At 43.1% G+C, this 16,192-nt stretch overlaps 2 protein-coding genes across 2 annotated transcripts in view; one reads left to right on the top strand and one right to left on the bottom strand.

Annotated features, from left to right (window-relative positions):
* pcnx4 (pecanex 4) overlaps nucleotides 1-8,755 on the top strand; it is a 10,759-nt gene extending 2,004 nt beyond the window's left edge. The window contains exons 2-11 of the mRNA XM_019870157.1: nucleotides 736-1,521; nucleotides 1,602-1,781; nucleotides 2,183-2,724; nucleotides 2,823-2,923; nucleotides 3,117-3,239; nucleotides 3,499-3,859; nucleotides 4,621-4,724; nucleotides 5,628-6,736; nucleotides 7,627-7,813; nucleotides 7,882-8,755. Of these exons, the coding sequence (XP_019725716.1) occupies nucleotides 824-1,521; nucleotides 1,602-1,781; nucleotides 2,183-2,724; nucleotides 2,823-2,923; nucleotides 3,117-3,239; nucleotides 3,499-3,859; nucleotides 4,621-4,724; nucleotides 5,628-6,736; nucleotides 7,627-7,813; nucleotides 7,882-8,133 (3,657 nt within the window). The 5' untranslated portion in view covers nucleotides 736-823 and the 3' untranslated portion in view covers nucleotides 8,134-8,755. The remainder of the gene's footprint in view (nucleotides 1-735; nucleotides 1,522-1,601; nucleotides 1,782-2,182; nucleotides 2,725-2,822; nucleotides 2,924-3,116; nucleotides 3,240-3,498; nucleotides 3,860-4,620; nucleotides 4,725-5,627; nucleotides 6,737-7,626; nucleotides 7,814-7,881) is intronic.
* Nucleotides 8,756-9,656: 901 nt separating this feature from the next.
* Nucleotides 9,657-15,533, bottom strand: dhrs7 (dehydrogenase/reductase (SDR family) member 7). Its single transcript, XM_019870158.1, has 7 exons — nucleotides 15,224-15,533; nucleotides 14,677-14,829; nucleotides 14,221-14,327; nucleotides 13,217-13,456; nucleotides 12,273-12,395; nucleotides 11,971-12,186; nucleotides 9,657-9,724 (listed from the first exon to the last, which is right to left on the bottom strand). The coding sequence occupies exons 1-7, from the start codon at nucleotides 15,492-15,494 to the stop codon at nucleotides 9,683-9,685; spliced, it is 1,152 nt and encodes a 383-aa protein (XP_019725717.1). The 5' UTR covers nucleotides 15,495-15,533; the 3' UTR covers nucleotides 9,657-9,682.
* Nucleotides 15,534-16,192: the final 659 nt, after the last annotated feature.

Below are 16,192 nucleotides of genomic sequence, written 5' to 3'. Positions count from 1 at the left end.
TATATATATATATATATATATATATATATATATATATATATATATATATATATATATAAAATATACAGTATGTCACCAACTTACGGTTCTGCTTGAGTGAGACTACTTCATGGCTTTTGGGCATCCCCTTATTTTGAAATGGGAAAGTAAGAAGTTCTTGCTCAAAGTTACATATAAACCTTATACACCTAACACAATGAAATGCGCTTATAAATGTCTGTCAGATTGTTTCCACACACCACATTGGAATGCGCTCATAAATCATACAAAAATGCGCTCATAAAGTACACTCAAATCTTTCCACACATCCTTATGAAAGGCTCTCATGCACACTATTGATTTTTTTTTGGGGGGGGAACATTTGTTAAATTTATTTATTAAGACATTATTTTGATAGATGTATAGATTGATAGATAAGCCATGAAAATCAAAAGACGACCTTGAAAAAAAATGATCCCATATTTAATCACAATCACTGTATTGGGGGGGGCAATCGCAATTAGAATATTTTTCAAATTTGTTCCGCCGTAGTTTTAAATACGCTTAAAGTGTGTGGTAGTGCCCTGTAGTGAATCTACAAAAGGTGTTTTTTTCTAATAAACATGGTCCAACTATAATGCAGATTTTGACCTATAGAAGGTGGGTCAGGAAAGTACCCCCTGCGATAAACAGGGGCTCACTGTACATTCACATGATACTGACTTATGCATTTTTGTGTCCTTTGCTTCATCAAAGGTGGGATTCATCACCGCTTCCCAACATGGAAATGATGACTGGAAATGCTTCTTCAGCTGCCTGGAGATGACCTGCCACCCTTTTGGGAATGGTCAGAATGGGGCCAGATGTGCCCCTTCTCAATGAGTACAAGCAGGAGTTCTTCTGGAAGCGCTTCCCCCAAACGGTGTTGGGGGGTCCGCGCTTCAAATTGGGCTACTGCGCTCCACCGTACGTCTATGTCAATCAGGCCGTGCTTTTCCTGACACCATGGCTTTTCGGGGGCGTCAGCACGCTCCTCTGCCAGTTGCAGCTTCTCCAGGAGCTGCACGCCGCCATGCTTTCCGGCGCGCTGATGTTTGCGGCAGCCGCCGCCGTCCAGGCAGTGGCGTTGTATGCCGGGCGACGGAGCGGTGCCGTGGAACGGCTCGGAGCACCCAACACCCTCGTGGATGAAGAGGAAGTGGAGTTTACTCACTGCGTCAGCCCAGAGACGGTCCGATTCATTGCTCCTGGGAAGATATTTGGGCTGAATGTTGTGATTCATACGGTACTAGCTGGACTTCTGTGTGCTTTCGGGACATGGTATGTGCTACTTGGCAGACTGACCGCTCTGTACGGTAGCATAAGTGTCTCCCTGGTCGTTTTTGTCCTAAGTTGGGTGACTGTGTGCATTGCGGAGTATTCCCTGGTTGTGAATACAGCCACAGAGACTGCTACTTTCCAGGCGCAGGACACTTATGAGATTACCCCACTCACTCGACCCATCTACATTTTCATTTTCATTGTTGTGGACTTGACTGATAGGTAAGTAAATTGGAACGAGCTAATGCCGTTGACTCGCTCAAATCCATTGGTGACATTTTGATGTATTCGATCATTTTTAGGTTCTCTGGCCCAGTTCCGGAGCTCCAACTTGCCAGCCAGGTTCTTCATGTGCTTTTCCTCTTCCTACCTCTGCTGTGGGCACTGGGAATACTACCTCCCCTCGATGCCTTGTTCCTCTGGGGCATGGAGCAGGTGCTTGTGTTTGGATTAGGAGGCTCCCCCATGTCCAGCAACTTCAGGTTTGTGTTGAAAAAATGAACCACAGTGGCGTGAACTCCAATTTAGTGTCAGGGATACATTTTAGACCCCAGAAGATGGTAAAATCCATTATATACAGATTGTATTTTAAAAGAAAAACGTTTTGCCCACTTTCGACACATTTAATCTCATTGAAAGACACTGAACACGTTTTTTTAATTTCTCACTCCCAATTAATAACAATTAAATATTAATAACAGAGACACACAAATCCCCCCCCCCATTTCCCCCATATCATCCGCGATCAACTTGGGACCAGCCCGAGCTACCGATCAATCGCGACTGGTTGGTCACCCCTACTGTAGGTGGTACCACAAGATAAATTTCAGTACCTTCACTCAACTTTGTGCATGTGTGTTTTTTGTGCCCTCCCTCATCATAGGTTGCTTTTGATGTTTGGCGTTTCTGCTGGCGTAGCTGTGTGCAATTACTTTATCCCATCAACACTGGGAGTCGTCCTCTTCTCCACCGCGACGGGATTCCTGCTGAGCCTGGATCTCAGCCAGGTTGGCGCCCTCTGCAATGCTCCCAAGGCCCACTGCAAGGACTACGGCCCGCGCAGAGGCAGGTCTCCGCCGCCGCCTCTTTCCAACACCTTTGGCTGGAATCTGGGCTGCAGGGAGGTGGTGATGTATGCGTGCCTGTTGTTGGCGGCACTGGCAGAAGCTGGCCTGTTGCATCACTTCCACAGTTCAGCTCAGTCCCACAGTTTGGTCAGGGGACCCCAGGCTCCTGTCAGCTACCTCCTCCTGGTCCTCTTCTCCCTCTGCTGGCTTCTCAGAGAGATCCAAGGGGCCTATGTGTGCGCCGGCTTATTCCTCAATCCGGTGTACCCGAAAGGCATGTCCAGTGTGCAGACTTTCGAACAGAAGAACAGAGGCTTATTCATTGCAGCAGCCATCAGAAGAGTCCTCCTTTATCTTGGTGAGATCATGTCTCTTGCATCTATTGTCCTCCAGAGCAAAGCTCGGGAATTACTGACGCTTTTCTATGTGTAACCGTTTATATGTGTGCGTTCCCAGTGTCTCCGTTTGCATTGATTGCTTTCCTGTCTATGGACAAATCCCTGCAGCAGCTCCATGGGGTTCCTCTCAGTGTGGGATTCGCACGAGCTTTCAGAGTGGTAGGCACACAAAAACAAGAGAAATATTTCTTACTTATGTTGACTTTTTATTCATAATGAGCACAGATATGTTTTTCAAAGGAAAATTGCAAAAAAATCTGTTTGGTGTGGGTTTTTTTCTTTCACCAAAAGCAATTCTTCTTTGCTTTAGTATATCTGGTCTACATGGTATTTGTTGCATGCTCACTTGCAGGCATGGCAGAGCTCAGAGGATGCTTTATTGCAAATGGTCGTGGTCGTCATTGTGCGTCTTGCAGCCGGAAACAATAGGCTGCCTGGGTGGGACAGCCTCGGCACGGGGGTGCAGCTTCTGCTGGTGAGGACAAGTTGTTATTTACAAACCCAATTCCAATGAAATTGGGACGTTGTGTTACGCATCAATAAAAACACAATACAATAATTTGGAAATCATGTTCTATCTCTATTTAACTGAATACACTAGAAAGACAAGATATGTAATGTTCAAACTACTAACTTTATGTTAATTAACTGTCATCGAAATTGGGTTTACACTAAAAATACTGTCGGCGACTCGGAATCAGTGCATAACGCCGGTGATCATGCGACCTTTACAGGTTGGCCTTCTGATGGATCGACTGACCCAGTTCCTGGCCAAGTTAAAGTTCACCCTCACCGTGTTGGTGACATCTTGGACTGAGAAGAAGCAGCGGCGTCAGTCGGCCGGAACCCTCCTTGCGCTCAACGCCTCCCTCTGCCCGCTGCTGTTGGCTGTGGTGACCCTGTCTGCCCTGCTCTCTGCCCCCTTACTCCCCCTCTTCACACTACCCATCTTCCTGGTGGGCTTCCCCAGGCCTCAGCGCAGTTGGCCGGGGCCCGTCGGTACTGCCTGTCCGTGCCCAGACTCCATCTTCTACCAGCAGATGAGTGGAAGTCTTGCCTCTGCCCTGAGGACGGCCTTTGCAAGAGGATCGCTGGGTTAGTAATGCATGCCTCCTATCCTCATTTAAAGGGGGGGGGGGGAGACATCCATCCATTATCCGAACTGCTGATGATGCTCGCGAGGGTCGCATCCAGTGAATTATTCATCGTTGGCATTTGCTCAGTGAGTGCTACAAAATGTTCATTGACAACACATTAGCTTAAACATATTTGACTGCCAATTATTAGTTATTGTCATTTAGAATACAGTTTATCAATCTAAAATCAAGTGCCCAGGACAAATGCTACTTCTGTCCAAGGCTTTAAAGCTAAAGGCATTAGCAAACGAGTTTGGACATGCAGTCTGATGACTTGAGTCGTTTAAAATGAATATTGGGAGCATACAAGGCATCAGTCACAACAGGTACACTTGCACAATCAAATGAAATATACTGATTTGCCATATGTGAAGGTATTTAAAAATATTTTGGCTACCTTATTTGGTCCACAAGTGGGGCACAGCAGACTTGTCGCGAATTTCTGCACCACAGCAAACTACCCAACATCCCCTCACACTCACATTCGCACCTATGCATTTATAGACAGGGGTGCACATAAAAGTTTTGGCATTGGTCTCAGATGAGCACCAGCGGTTATTTGGTGCTCACCACAATCTGCTATTGGAAATTCAAGGACAAGCAAAGAGAGACACAAACAATTTCTAACAATCTATATTGGAGTTAGCGTGCACAAAGTGTCTGTTCTAGTTTGGTTTTGGTTCCCCGCTTCTTTCAATGCTTGTGCTCATTGTCTTGTAGGTTCTTTAGCACCAGGCTCTCACTTTCTTGGCCGCTTTCAGGACCGCATGGTTTGGATCATGATTTTGGAGAGAGGATACGGCTACTGCACCGTCAATATTAAGGTACGTTTTCTGCTTGTTTGAATGTCTGTGATACAGTTCATATAGTTAAGTCTAAAATGATTTATATTCATGTCTTAATACGCTAACATAATGAATCGTTGAAATAAAAGTGTAGTCGTTCAGGTTGAATTTTAAGAGCTTTCGCCCAAAAAATAAAAAATAAAAAGAAAGAAAAAAGAAAAGAAAAAAAATTAGGAATTGCTGCCATAATGATATTCTACCTCCATTTTCAAAGGTTCAAAAGTATTTGGACAAGGTGACATAACTGAAAATGTAGCCATCATTTTTAATACCACAATGATTTCAATAGTTAATGAGGGCTTGAAGTCCTTGGATATCACTAAATTCCAAATTTTCTTTCTAGAAAGGCTTTGCCTCTCTTTCATTGAAGTCACAAGCCAAAGAAATTGAACATTCTTCGATGACCAAATAGGGGGCCTGATCTTGCTTTTCACTCGTGTTTGAAGCAAACAACAAAATAACCACATGCTGTATTTTTTTCCCAGTGCCAAGAGTTGTCCTGCATGAAAAAAAATACCATTCAAGGATGGCACAAAACTGTTGAACTAGAAACCAACTAAAAGATACACATTTTTTTTCTCAAAATTTCCATAAAAAACAAGTCACTCAAAGTTTTGATCTTATTGAAGCACTGTCCTGCATATCATTCGTGAAAATCCACAATATAATGACCATTTAAATCTGTTTTTTAAATAGTTCTACTCCTTTCACTTGCTTTAAACACATTGTAAACAAAATTGAACACACAAAAAATGCAAGCATAAAATGTATAGCAAATCTATTGCGCTGCTGTATAAAAGGAAAATCCTCCAAATCCATTATTATCCAAATGCTTGTAGATCTAACTGTGGCTTGCTCTTCCCCCCCCCCCCCCCCCCTCAGGGTTTGGAGCTACAGGAGACATCTTGCCACACGGTAGAAGCACGTAGGGTGGATGAGGTTTTCGAGGCTGCTTTCGAGCGGCCGGAGCGTCTTGGTTTGACTCAAGGGTTGAACCTTCACTGGGCCAACGCTCTCACACCTTGCACAGCGCTGGCGGTGCGCGTCTACTCGGACGCCCGCAACGTCCTCTCGGGCATCATCGACTCTCACGACAACCTGAGGAAGCTTCAGGATGACTTTCTGAAAGCCTTGGTGTGGTTGCTCTTGCGTTATTGTGTCAAGAAGCATAAAGGCTCTATGTGGAGCTGTGACGACGGGGCGGGAATCGGGGGCCGAAAGTCGCAATCTTCCCAGCAGGCGCAGCAGACTGCATGCAACCAACCGCCTGAGGCTATCGTGGTGGAATCCAAAGTATCTTCCCTTAGATTCAGACAGGACAGCTCGAGCATGACATCCTTTGGAGACTGGTCAGATGAGGATGATCTTTTTGGACCTCAACCAGCCAGGCGGACGGTTGCCCTGGTGACGGCAGAGGCCCAGTCTGGACACACAGTGCTCCAGACGGGAGCCTCTCTTCCAGGGTCTGTCGAGATGGACAGTCTGTTTGAAAACATGGCCCTCTCGGCCCTGCAGCCATTACAGCCTTTGGGACTGGGCATCGGGATGCCAGCGGTCGACAAAGGTCACAACACGGAGATCTTCAAAGAGAGTCCCGGCTCGCTCCACCAGCTGACGTTCAGCTGCCCTCAGTCCGAGGTGTTCAACCTACCGACGGGATGGAGGACGGCGCCGATGTTAGCAAGCAGGCTGCTGCACCTCAGGCCGTTATTCCCCGAGGACTGGTTCAGGTTTGCCCTGAGCAGGTTCGGACCGGTCTTGCAGAGCGACACTTCCGAGGACATGACCAAAGCTCTAAAGGAAGACGAAACCTTGAAGGACCTCCACGCTCAGGTGGCACTCTCGTGTCTGGTGTCGCTCGGCGCTGAGTCGGCCTTCACCAGTCCCAGTTACATCTACAGGCTCTACTGTGGAGACGTGCCATGGTCAGAGGGCCTCGAATGGCTCTCCTCCAGCAAAGAACTTTATCAGCTCGCTCTTAGGGCTTTCAGGTAAAAGCCTCTTTCCTATATTGCTTTTTTTTTTTAAGCTATATATTTTATGGCGTTTTTCCAAAATGAACCCTTGTTTCGTGGGAAGGGTTCCAGACCCGCCTACAATAGCTCAACAGAAAGTCTACTACACTGTAGAGCAGGGGTCCACCAACCTTTTAGAAACTGAAAGGTACTTCTTTGGTACTTATTATTGTTAAGGGCAAGTGTGATACAGACTATTGAAATAATATGTTTGCTGAAATGACCTTTATATGTTACTATTAATAATTCCTGATATTAATTTATGCAAAGACACTGATCATGTTCATGATTTCTCACAATAATTATGAAACAGATGTTCATTTTTCGAAATATCAGTAAACTAGTCATGTGGGGTGTGTGGGGGGGGGCAACCTAGTACCCACAGGCTCCACATTAGTAAACCTTATGTAGAGAGTGAGACCATAAACTTTTTTGTTCTAGTCTTTACATGCACACTTGAAACACATTTAAAGTCATTAAATTACACTTATATTTTTGAAAAGTTTTTTTCAAGCTGTTTGTCACTCCTAGTTTACTAGTAAACTAGCACAAAATGAGAATTAAAAATGAGGAATGAAAGAGGCACACTGACATACACAGACGGTAAACTATGCACAGTATTTTCTATTTATTTGATGTTTGCTATTTTTGTGAGTGTTCAAAGTGTTTCTGCGAAGTGCAATCGTTTGAAGCATGTGATTGTGGTAAAACTATCGAAACATTTTTTTTTTAAATATTTTGGATGATTTTCAGGGTGCGTCTGGACTGTATCGCCTGGTTACTCTGTATGTACAGTATTTCTTTTGCTATTTATGCTCTAATGTGACAAACCCACTGCCGTCATTCTGTTGTATGGTTTGCGTCAGGTTTAGTTTTAAGCTCCTGTTCGATCAAGCCAGCCTTGGGCCGATGGAGTCCCCCGAGGAGATGTTCAGTACTTTGGAGGAATATGAAAGGGACTGGTACATTGGATTGGTGTCCGAGAAAGGCTGGCATGACAGCGTCCTTCAGGAGAAGCCATTCCTCTTCTCTTTAGGTCATGACCTCTCCATGGTAAGCACTCTTAACATTTCCAGCATGACGCCATACAGATCAGTAGTTGTGATAGTTGTCGTCCGCAGGGTACGTACACTGGGCGAGTGCTGTCCTTGCAGGAGCAGTTGGTGCAGGTGGGCCGACTGAATGGCGAAGGGGTGCGAGGCCAGTGGGCCAACCTGTCTTGGGAGCTCCTGTATGCCACTAACGACGATGAGGAGCGCTACAGCATCCAGGCTCACCCCTTCATGTTAAGGAACCTGACTGTCCAGGCGGCAGACCCACCTCTGGGGTATCCCATTTACTCATCAGCACCCCTTCACTTCCCCTGCCTCTGACCACTGAGGTGAGGAGCGCTTTTTTTTCTTTTTCGTTTTTTTTACTCCACCACAAGGTTTCATGTTTTACCAATGAGGATGAAAGAATAGACAACAGGGATCTTTTCCCTAGAATGATGGAATGTTGACAACTTTTTTTATGCATATATCATGGTGCTTTAGTGCATTACCACAGAGAAATACACATCAAGCTGGGAAATGCACATTTGTACTGACACAAGCCAGTTTAGATGGATACATGAATCACGATACAGTACACTGAAAATCATGATTGGAGGTTAAATTTAAACTCACAGTGGTTTGGGAGTTGATGATTTTAAAGCTTTTTTTATTTGTTACAATATTTAAATAATGACCCAACCTTTCTGCGAAAAAGGGAAACAATACAATTATTGTCAAGATATCAAGAATGTGCCTTGGGTGTGTCATGCTGTATGCTTTCAGTGCAATTTGTTTGTTTACAGTTCACTTGTTTACAACTTTTAAAATAATTGTTCAACAGTGATCATAGTATTGTACATATTGCTCATTTTATATGTATATCTGTATATAATAAAATGACTTGTAAGAAGCTGATATTTCACTTTGCACCAAACAAGCTTTGTAAAGTTAAAAAAAAAAAGTAGAATCTGAAGTCATTGGTTCAGAAAACATTTTTATAAGGTCTTGGGCTTGGTAAAGTAGGCGGAGTCTGCATCCTAGAGAAAAAAAATCCAATGAGCAGATTTGTCAACATACATGGTGTCCCCCAAAAATGTTTTCACTACAGCATTTACAACTGACCATGGCATGTATATTTTGTTTGGTATAATTCTGGGTAAAATAAATAAAAATAATTAAAGATAATTTAACAGCAAAAAAAAGTATTCTACATTAAACAAAATAAATAAATAGTACATTGTGTTGCATTGCGCCATAAGCCTGAATAGGTTAAACTTGGAGGAATGTGATGTTTGGGCATGGCCCTCAGCTGTTCCTGCCCAGCAGAGGCCACTAAACACTCTTGTCAATCACTCAGCACTGGTGGGTTGTGTGTGCGTAGTTGGCAGGAGGTTGGCGAGATTTCATCCACCCTTTTTTTTTTTAAATAGAATTAGCAAGGTCACAAACAGCTCAGGTCCCCCATCTGACAGCTCAGAATTTGTTCACGGCATGAAAAATTCTCCATTCATGGTTGTGCTAATGCAAGGTCAGCCGTACAGACTGTGGAGCAGTGCACAGTAGCAGCATGCTGATCCTTTCACGTCAAGGTCTTTTCACACAAGTAAACAGACTCAACATTGGAGTTTGAGGCGTTCGCGAGGGAAGAGCAGAACGGCTGCCTCTTTTTGAAGGGAGATGTTTAACAGAACTGAAGTTCAGACATTTGCAAAATACAGAAAAAACATATGAACCCTTTGGAATAAGATGGATTTCTGCATACATTGGTCAGAAAATGTGTTCTGATTTTCATCTAAGTCACACCAATGGACAAACACAGTCTGCTTGAACTAATACCACACAAACAATTAGAAAGTAGAATCTGAAGTCATTGGTTCAGAAAACATTTTTATAAGGTCTTGGGCTTGGTAAAGTAGGCGGAGTCTGCATCCTAGAGAAAAAAAATCCAATGAGCAGATTTGTCAACATACATGGTGTCCCCCAAAAATGTTTTCACTACAGCATTTACAACTGACCATGGCATGTATATTTTGTTTGGTATAATTCTGGGTAAAATAAATAAAAATAATTAAAGATAATTTAACAGCAAAAAAAAGTATTCTACATTAAACAAAATAAATAAATAGTACATTGTGTTGCATTGCGCCATAAGCCTGAATAGGTTAAACTTGGAGGAATGTGATGTTTGGGCATGGCCCTCAGCTGTTCCTGCCCAGCAGAGGCCACTAAACACTCTTGTCAATCACTCAGCACTGGTGGGTTGTGTGTGCGTAGTTGGCAGGAGGTTGGCGAGATTTCATCCACCCTTTTTTTTTTTAAATAGAATTAGCAAGGTCACAAACAGCTCAGGTCCCCCATCTGACAGCTCAGAATTTGTTCACGGCATGAAAAATTCTCCATTCATGGTTGTGCTAATGCAAGGTCAGCCGTACAGACTATGGAGCAGTGCACAGTAGCAGCATGCTGATCCTTTCACGTCAAGGTCTTTTCACACAAGTAAACAGACTCAACATTGGAGTTTGAGGCGTTCGCGAGGGAAGAGCAGAACGGCTGCCTCTTTTTGAAGGGAGATGTTTAACAGAACTGAAGTTCAGACATTTGCAAAATACAGAAAAAACATATGAACCCTTTGGAATAAGATGGATTTCTGCATACATTGGTCAGAAAATGTGTTCTGATTTTCATCTAAGTCACACCAATGGACAAACACAGTCTGCTTGAACTAATACCACACAAACAATTAGATGTTCTCATGTTGTTGTTTTGTTTTTTGTTTTTTTCGAACACCATGTAAACAGTCACAGTGCGGGGTGGAAAATATATGTGATCACTTAGGGTAGTTTGGAATCAGAAGTCAGCAACGAGGAGTCCAATCAATTAGATGAGATTGAAAATATTGGGTGAAGCTGCCCTGCTCCATATAAAACACACCAGTTAGGAGTTTGCTATTCACAAGACGCATTGTCTGATGTGAACCATGCCTCGCACAAAAGAGCTCTCTAAATGGAAAAAGTTCAGCGCTGTTACTACTCTAACTAGGAGTGGCCATCCTGTAAAGATGACTGTAAGAGATCATCAGAATTCTCAAGAGAGGTAAAGAAGAATCCGAGAGTGTCAGCTAAAGATTGACAAAAATCTCTGGCACATGCCAACATCTCTGTGGACGAATATACAATATGCAACGGAATGGCACTGTTCAAAACAAAACACTGAACAAGAATGGAATTTGTGGGAGGTCACCATGGAGGAAGCTACTGCTGTCCAAAACAAACAAGTTTGCAAAAGATCACCTGCATGTTCCACAGCACTACTGGCAAAATATTCTGAGGAGAGGTGAAAGATGAGTTGTTTGGAAGGAACAAACAAATGTATGTGTGGAGATAAAAAAGCCACAACACACCAACATAAAACTTAATCCAAACTGTGAACTTTGGTGGAGGGGCATCATGGTTTGGGGCTGCTTTCCTCCCGCAAGGCCTGGACATATTGCGGTTATCGAAGGAAAAATGAATTCCCAAGTTTACCAAGACATTTTACAGGGGAACTTAAGGCCATCTGTCCACCATTTGAAGCTCAACAGAAGATGGGTGATAGGCAACAGGACAATAACCCAAAAGCACAGAAGTAAATCTACAATAGAACGGTGTCAACAGAAGAAAATATGCCTTCTGGAGTGGCCCAGTCAGAGTCCTGATCTCAACCCTTTGGACATGCTGTGGCATGACCTCAAGGAAGTGATTCACACCAGTCATCACAAGAACATAGCTGAACTGAAACAATTTTGTCAAGAGGAATGGTCCAAAATTCTTCCTGACCATTGTGCAGTTATTAAATCCAAGGGTTCACTTACTTTTTCCACCACGTGCGGTGAATGTTTACATGGTGTGTTCAATAAAAACACATTCGAACATATTGTTTGTGTGATATGAGTTCAAGCAGACTGTGTTTGTCTGTTGTTGAGACTTAGATGAGGATCAGAACACATTTTACGACCAATTTACGCAAAATCCAGGGAATTCCAAAGGGTTCACATACTTTCCTTGCAATTGTATTTATGCCTGAGCTTATGCAAGTTGCTAAAGTGGCTGCTGGGTTGGATCAAGGACTTGCCCTACAACTAAACCAGCTAGATTGAAAAAGGGACGTATGTTCCACATGTTATTTATAGATACTTACCACACCAGATTTGAAATTCTGCACCCTTTTCTTGCTTAGGAGGTTTGTGACGAACCAAGCGAATGTGGGGGTGTACTGCCAGGCATAGTAGAAAGCCAGGAAGGGTTGCTGCGCAATCCACATTTCCTTGACGCTGTTGGCAATCCCCGCCAGTATTAAAGATGCACAGCGACGAGTGGGCATCTTGTGTCCCTGGTAACCAGGTGAAGTCACAGGCTGAAGAATGAATACCAGTTAGTAGATTCGAAACATTGCAAAAAAATGTTGGATTCCTGATACTTTTTTTTTTTTTTTTTTTTTACCTTGTGCAGATCTTCAGTGAAGGCATTTTGTGCTATGAATGATTGCACAGGGCCTGGACACACTGTGCTGATGAGGATATTTGGATAGTGATAGAGCTCGGTCCGAAGGGAATTAAAAAAGCCCTGGGGAAAGGGAGTTAGATAACATTTAATCAACCAGCAGGTATCTACATTGTTCAAAGCAGTTGAATGAGCCATTCTACTCTTGACATTTACTGTACTTCCTCATTTAGCGGCCTGCAAATAGTGCAAGGCGTTTATTTGAGAGATGTCCAATGCAAATTTCTTTCGACAGCCCTTAATCACAAAAGAGTCTCAAAGGAGCTTCACAAGCCCGCAGTTGACTAATATTAACATCCCCTAAGACCAAACAAACAAAAATCTATTTTTTAACCCATTAGGGGAAAAATACAAAGCATTTGGCTGTATATGAGTAAATAAACGCTCAAAACGCCACATGCCTGAAACACTTGTGCTGCTTTTGTCAGTTGTCAGATCAAGAAATACAAGGAAACCAGTTCCATTATCAGCAAAGAAATTGAAACAGCACTTCTACCTTTATCAGATTATTTTTTTTTTTACCTTGTACTATTATTATTTGTATCCAAGTACAGCGCATGAACACTTTTGCCTCCACTGTGTGCATTAGCATGAGCGCTTTGGTGACCCTCAGACAACATTTACTTCTCCATGGCACAAACAGGTAAGTCTGTATTTCCAAGCATTGTTTCAGTTAAAATGTGACCCATACTGTGATATCTCTGTTCAACTTGGAACTCACTGCACGGCATACCTGCGACGCAGTGCAGATGTGTATTTTGCCTCTGAAGAATATTTATTCAAGTCGATGACATAACACGCCGACAAATTGGTTCACAGCTAAACTATTATAACCACAATTGGAGAGAATTTACATTTCATTTCTGCACATGTGTAAACATCACCTGAAGAGCATGTTTGCTGGCAGCGTATCCTGTCGCCAGGGGCGCCCCGGCAAGGCCCAGCACGCTGCTGACAGTCACGATGCTGCCGGTGCCGCGCTGCGTCATGTGAGGCAGCACCTGCTTGGTGAGGGACACGGTGCCCAGGAAGTTGAGCTCCATCAAAGCTTGGTACACATCAACGCTTGTGTCCAAGAACAAAGAACGCTGGCTTCGGCCTCCGTTGTTTACCAGGATGTCAATCTGGAAGATGAGTGTACTGTATAGACAACTGGGACAAGGCATCTTTACATCTTAGGGAATTAAATTTAAGCTAATTAGTTCGAAAATTGACAGTGTACTTCATGAGGCTGTTATAAGAGGGTGACCATTTGACTCCGGAAGAGATCATTTTAGCAATGCTTTCCTCTTGGAAAAAAAGGACTGTCGTAGACTTGTGAGATTATAATGAAGCATACTAATGCACGTTTCATTCTGATAAAACAAAAATGGTGGTCCTACATGTCCAAAGTACTCAATTGCAGCTTGGGTTTTGGCCTCATGAGTTGTCCTCTCCAACAAATCCAGCGGAAGAACAAGAATATCCTCATCCTTCAGACTCGAGGACTCTGGAAGTGGACACAAATATGGAATCCAGTGACAAGGACAAAGAATGTATAAAAATCCAACTGAAGTCAAAACAAACCATTAGGGCTGCTGCAGCTATGGAAATATTTTGGTATTTGGATAGCCTTCGGAAAATTCTAATTTTACACACATACCCACACACACACACACACACACAGTATATAAGAATGCTGCAAAAATGCGCATCGTCCTTTACACTTGTCTAACAAACTTCAAGCAAGTACAACAGAAAGTAAAGCTATTAAAAAGTCTATGTCCATCTCCTTTACGTTTGGTTGCACAAGTGAGCAGAGGTTACCTGCCGAATCGTATCGAAGTAAGTGTCATCTCACCTAAGCACTGGCGTTTCACCCTCCTTAGCTCATCCTCAGTGGTCCTACATGTCCAAAGTACTCAATTGCAGCTTGGGTTTTGGCCTCATGAGTTGTCCTCTCCAACAAATCCAGCGGAAGAACAAGAATATCCTCATCCTTCAGACTCGAGGACTCTGGAAGTGGACACAAATATGGAATCCAGTGACAAGGACAAAGAATGTATAAAAATCCAACTGAAGTCAAAACAAACCATTAGGGCTGCTGCAGCTATGGAAATATTTTGGTATTTGGATAGCCTACGGAAAATTCTAATTTTACACACATACCCACACACACACACACACACAGTATATAAGAATGCTGCAAAAATGCGCATCGTCCTTTACACTTGTCTAACAAACTTCAAGCAAGTACAACAGAAAGTAAAGCTATTAAAAAGTCTATGTCCATCTCCTTTACGTTTGGTTGCACAAGTGAGCAGAGGTTACCTGCCGAATCGTATCGAAGTAAGTGTCATCTCACCTAAGCACTGGCGTTTCACCCTCCTTAGCTCATCCTCACGGCGGGCAGATAAAATGAGGCGCGAGCCACACCGAGCCAGCTGGTAGGCCAGCTCCTCTCCGATGCCACTGGATGCTCCGGTGACCCACACCACCTGACCCTTCAACTTCACCTCTGATTTGCCAAAACAAATACAAAAATTCAAGGATTACACCTTTTAGTGGGCACGATGGTGCAAGTGGTTAATACGTCTCACTCAGAGTACGAAGGTTTGTGGTTCGAATCTCTGCTCTGGTCTTTCCTGTGTGTTCATTCTCAAACCGAAGAACCGTGAGGAGAGCGTGCTAACCACTGGAGCCCCCCCAAGCAACATTTCTATAAATTGCACTATCATGCATAGTTTTACGTCGCAGGAGAGCCTAAGGTAAGCAATGACCACATGTGATCACAGGGGGGTTGTGTAAGGATTCATCAAAGCAATTAAGTGCCAAGTTACGCAGTCTACATTTTAAAATGCACACATGCTAACACCCGTCAAACAATGCAACTGTTTGCCTGGTGTCCTCACCTGATTTGCGTCCGAGCAGACTTGCCCACAGCAACGTGAAATCTGCATCGGTGAAAAAGAATGCCAGCAAGTGAATGGATATATAAAGTAATATTAAGTAGTACAGCATAGTTACAACACAGAAATCCATAGCTACAGATGTGCTCGATGTGCAGTTGATAAAGAGCGTTGTTTTAGATGTTCGGTCACTCGGACTGCTTGCAAAATAAGTTTCCAAATCAACCCAGTGGGGGAACTTTGTGTCACTTCCGGTTGGGAACTGTTGTTGCATTCGATGAAGGTGGGAAGTCGTAGTTATTCGATTTCCGAATAGGAAATGTGCACTTGAATGCCCCTTTGAACTAGGCGATACGAGTTGCGAAGTTGGAAAAAAAAGGACCCGGAGGTCACCTACATATTCATATGTGACGTCACTCAACAGTGGCGACGCCATGGAGAAACCGACCGTGAAGAGCAAATACATAATTTACAAGATTAGAAACATTAATTTAGTTGTATTTATTTTCCATTACATTAGTTTAGTTAATCGGAATAACATCACGTTACACCACGTAATTTGTACTGACTGCATGAAGATATGGCGTTATCTCCCTGCATTATTTGGTGAAATGAATTAAATTCTTTGAAAAATATTTATTTTAATCAATTAAAGAAATTATGAAGAAGGTTTGCTGGAGGCCAAAATGTGTTGTCATGATCCAGAACAACAAACAATTAGTCGGAATCAGACATACAGTATTTGTTATTTACATTCGTCTGAAAAGCTTTGAGGTTGGAATTTGGACAATCTGAGTGAACATTGAACGTTGAACATTGGCTCTTGCGAGTCAGTGTGCTAAGTGACTGGGAATGAGTTTTGGCCGAAAGCATCTTGTTTCCTTCATTCCTTTTTCATACAGCATTTTTTGTTCATATCTTTCCCCCTTTTATTATTGCTTTCATATATCTTTGTTTCATTCATTCCATCCA

The sequence above is a fragment of the Hippocampus comes genome, unplaced genomic scaffold, assembly GCF_001891065.2.
Source record: "Hippocampus comes isolate QL1 unplaced genomic scaffold, H_comes_QL1_v1.1 scaffold43, whole genome shotgun sequence".
Lineage (NCBI taxonomy): Eukaryota > Metazoa > Chordata > Actinopteri > Syngnathiformes > Syngnathidae > Hippocampus > Hippocampus comes.
Note: the sequence above shows the minus strand (reverse complement) of the source record. Positions and strands in the feature narration are given on the sequence as shown.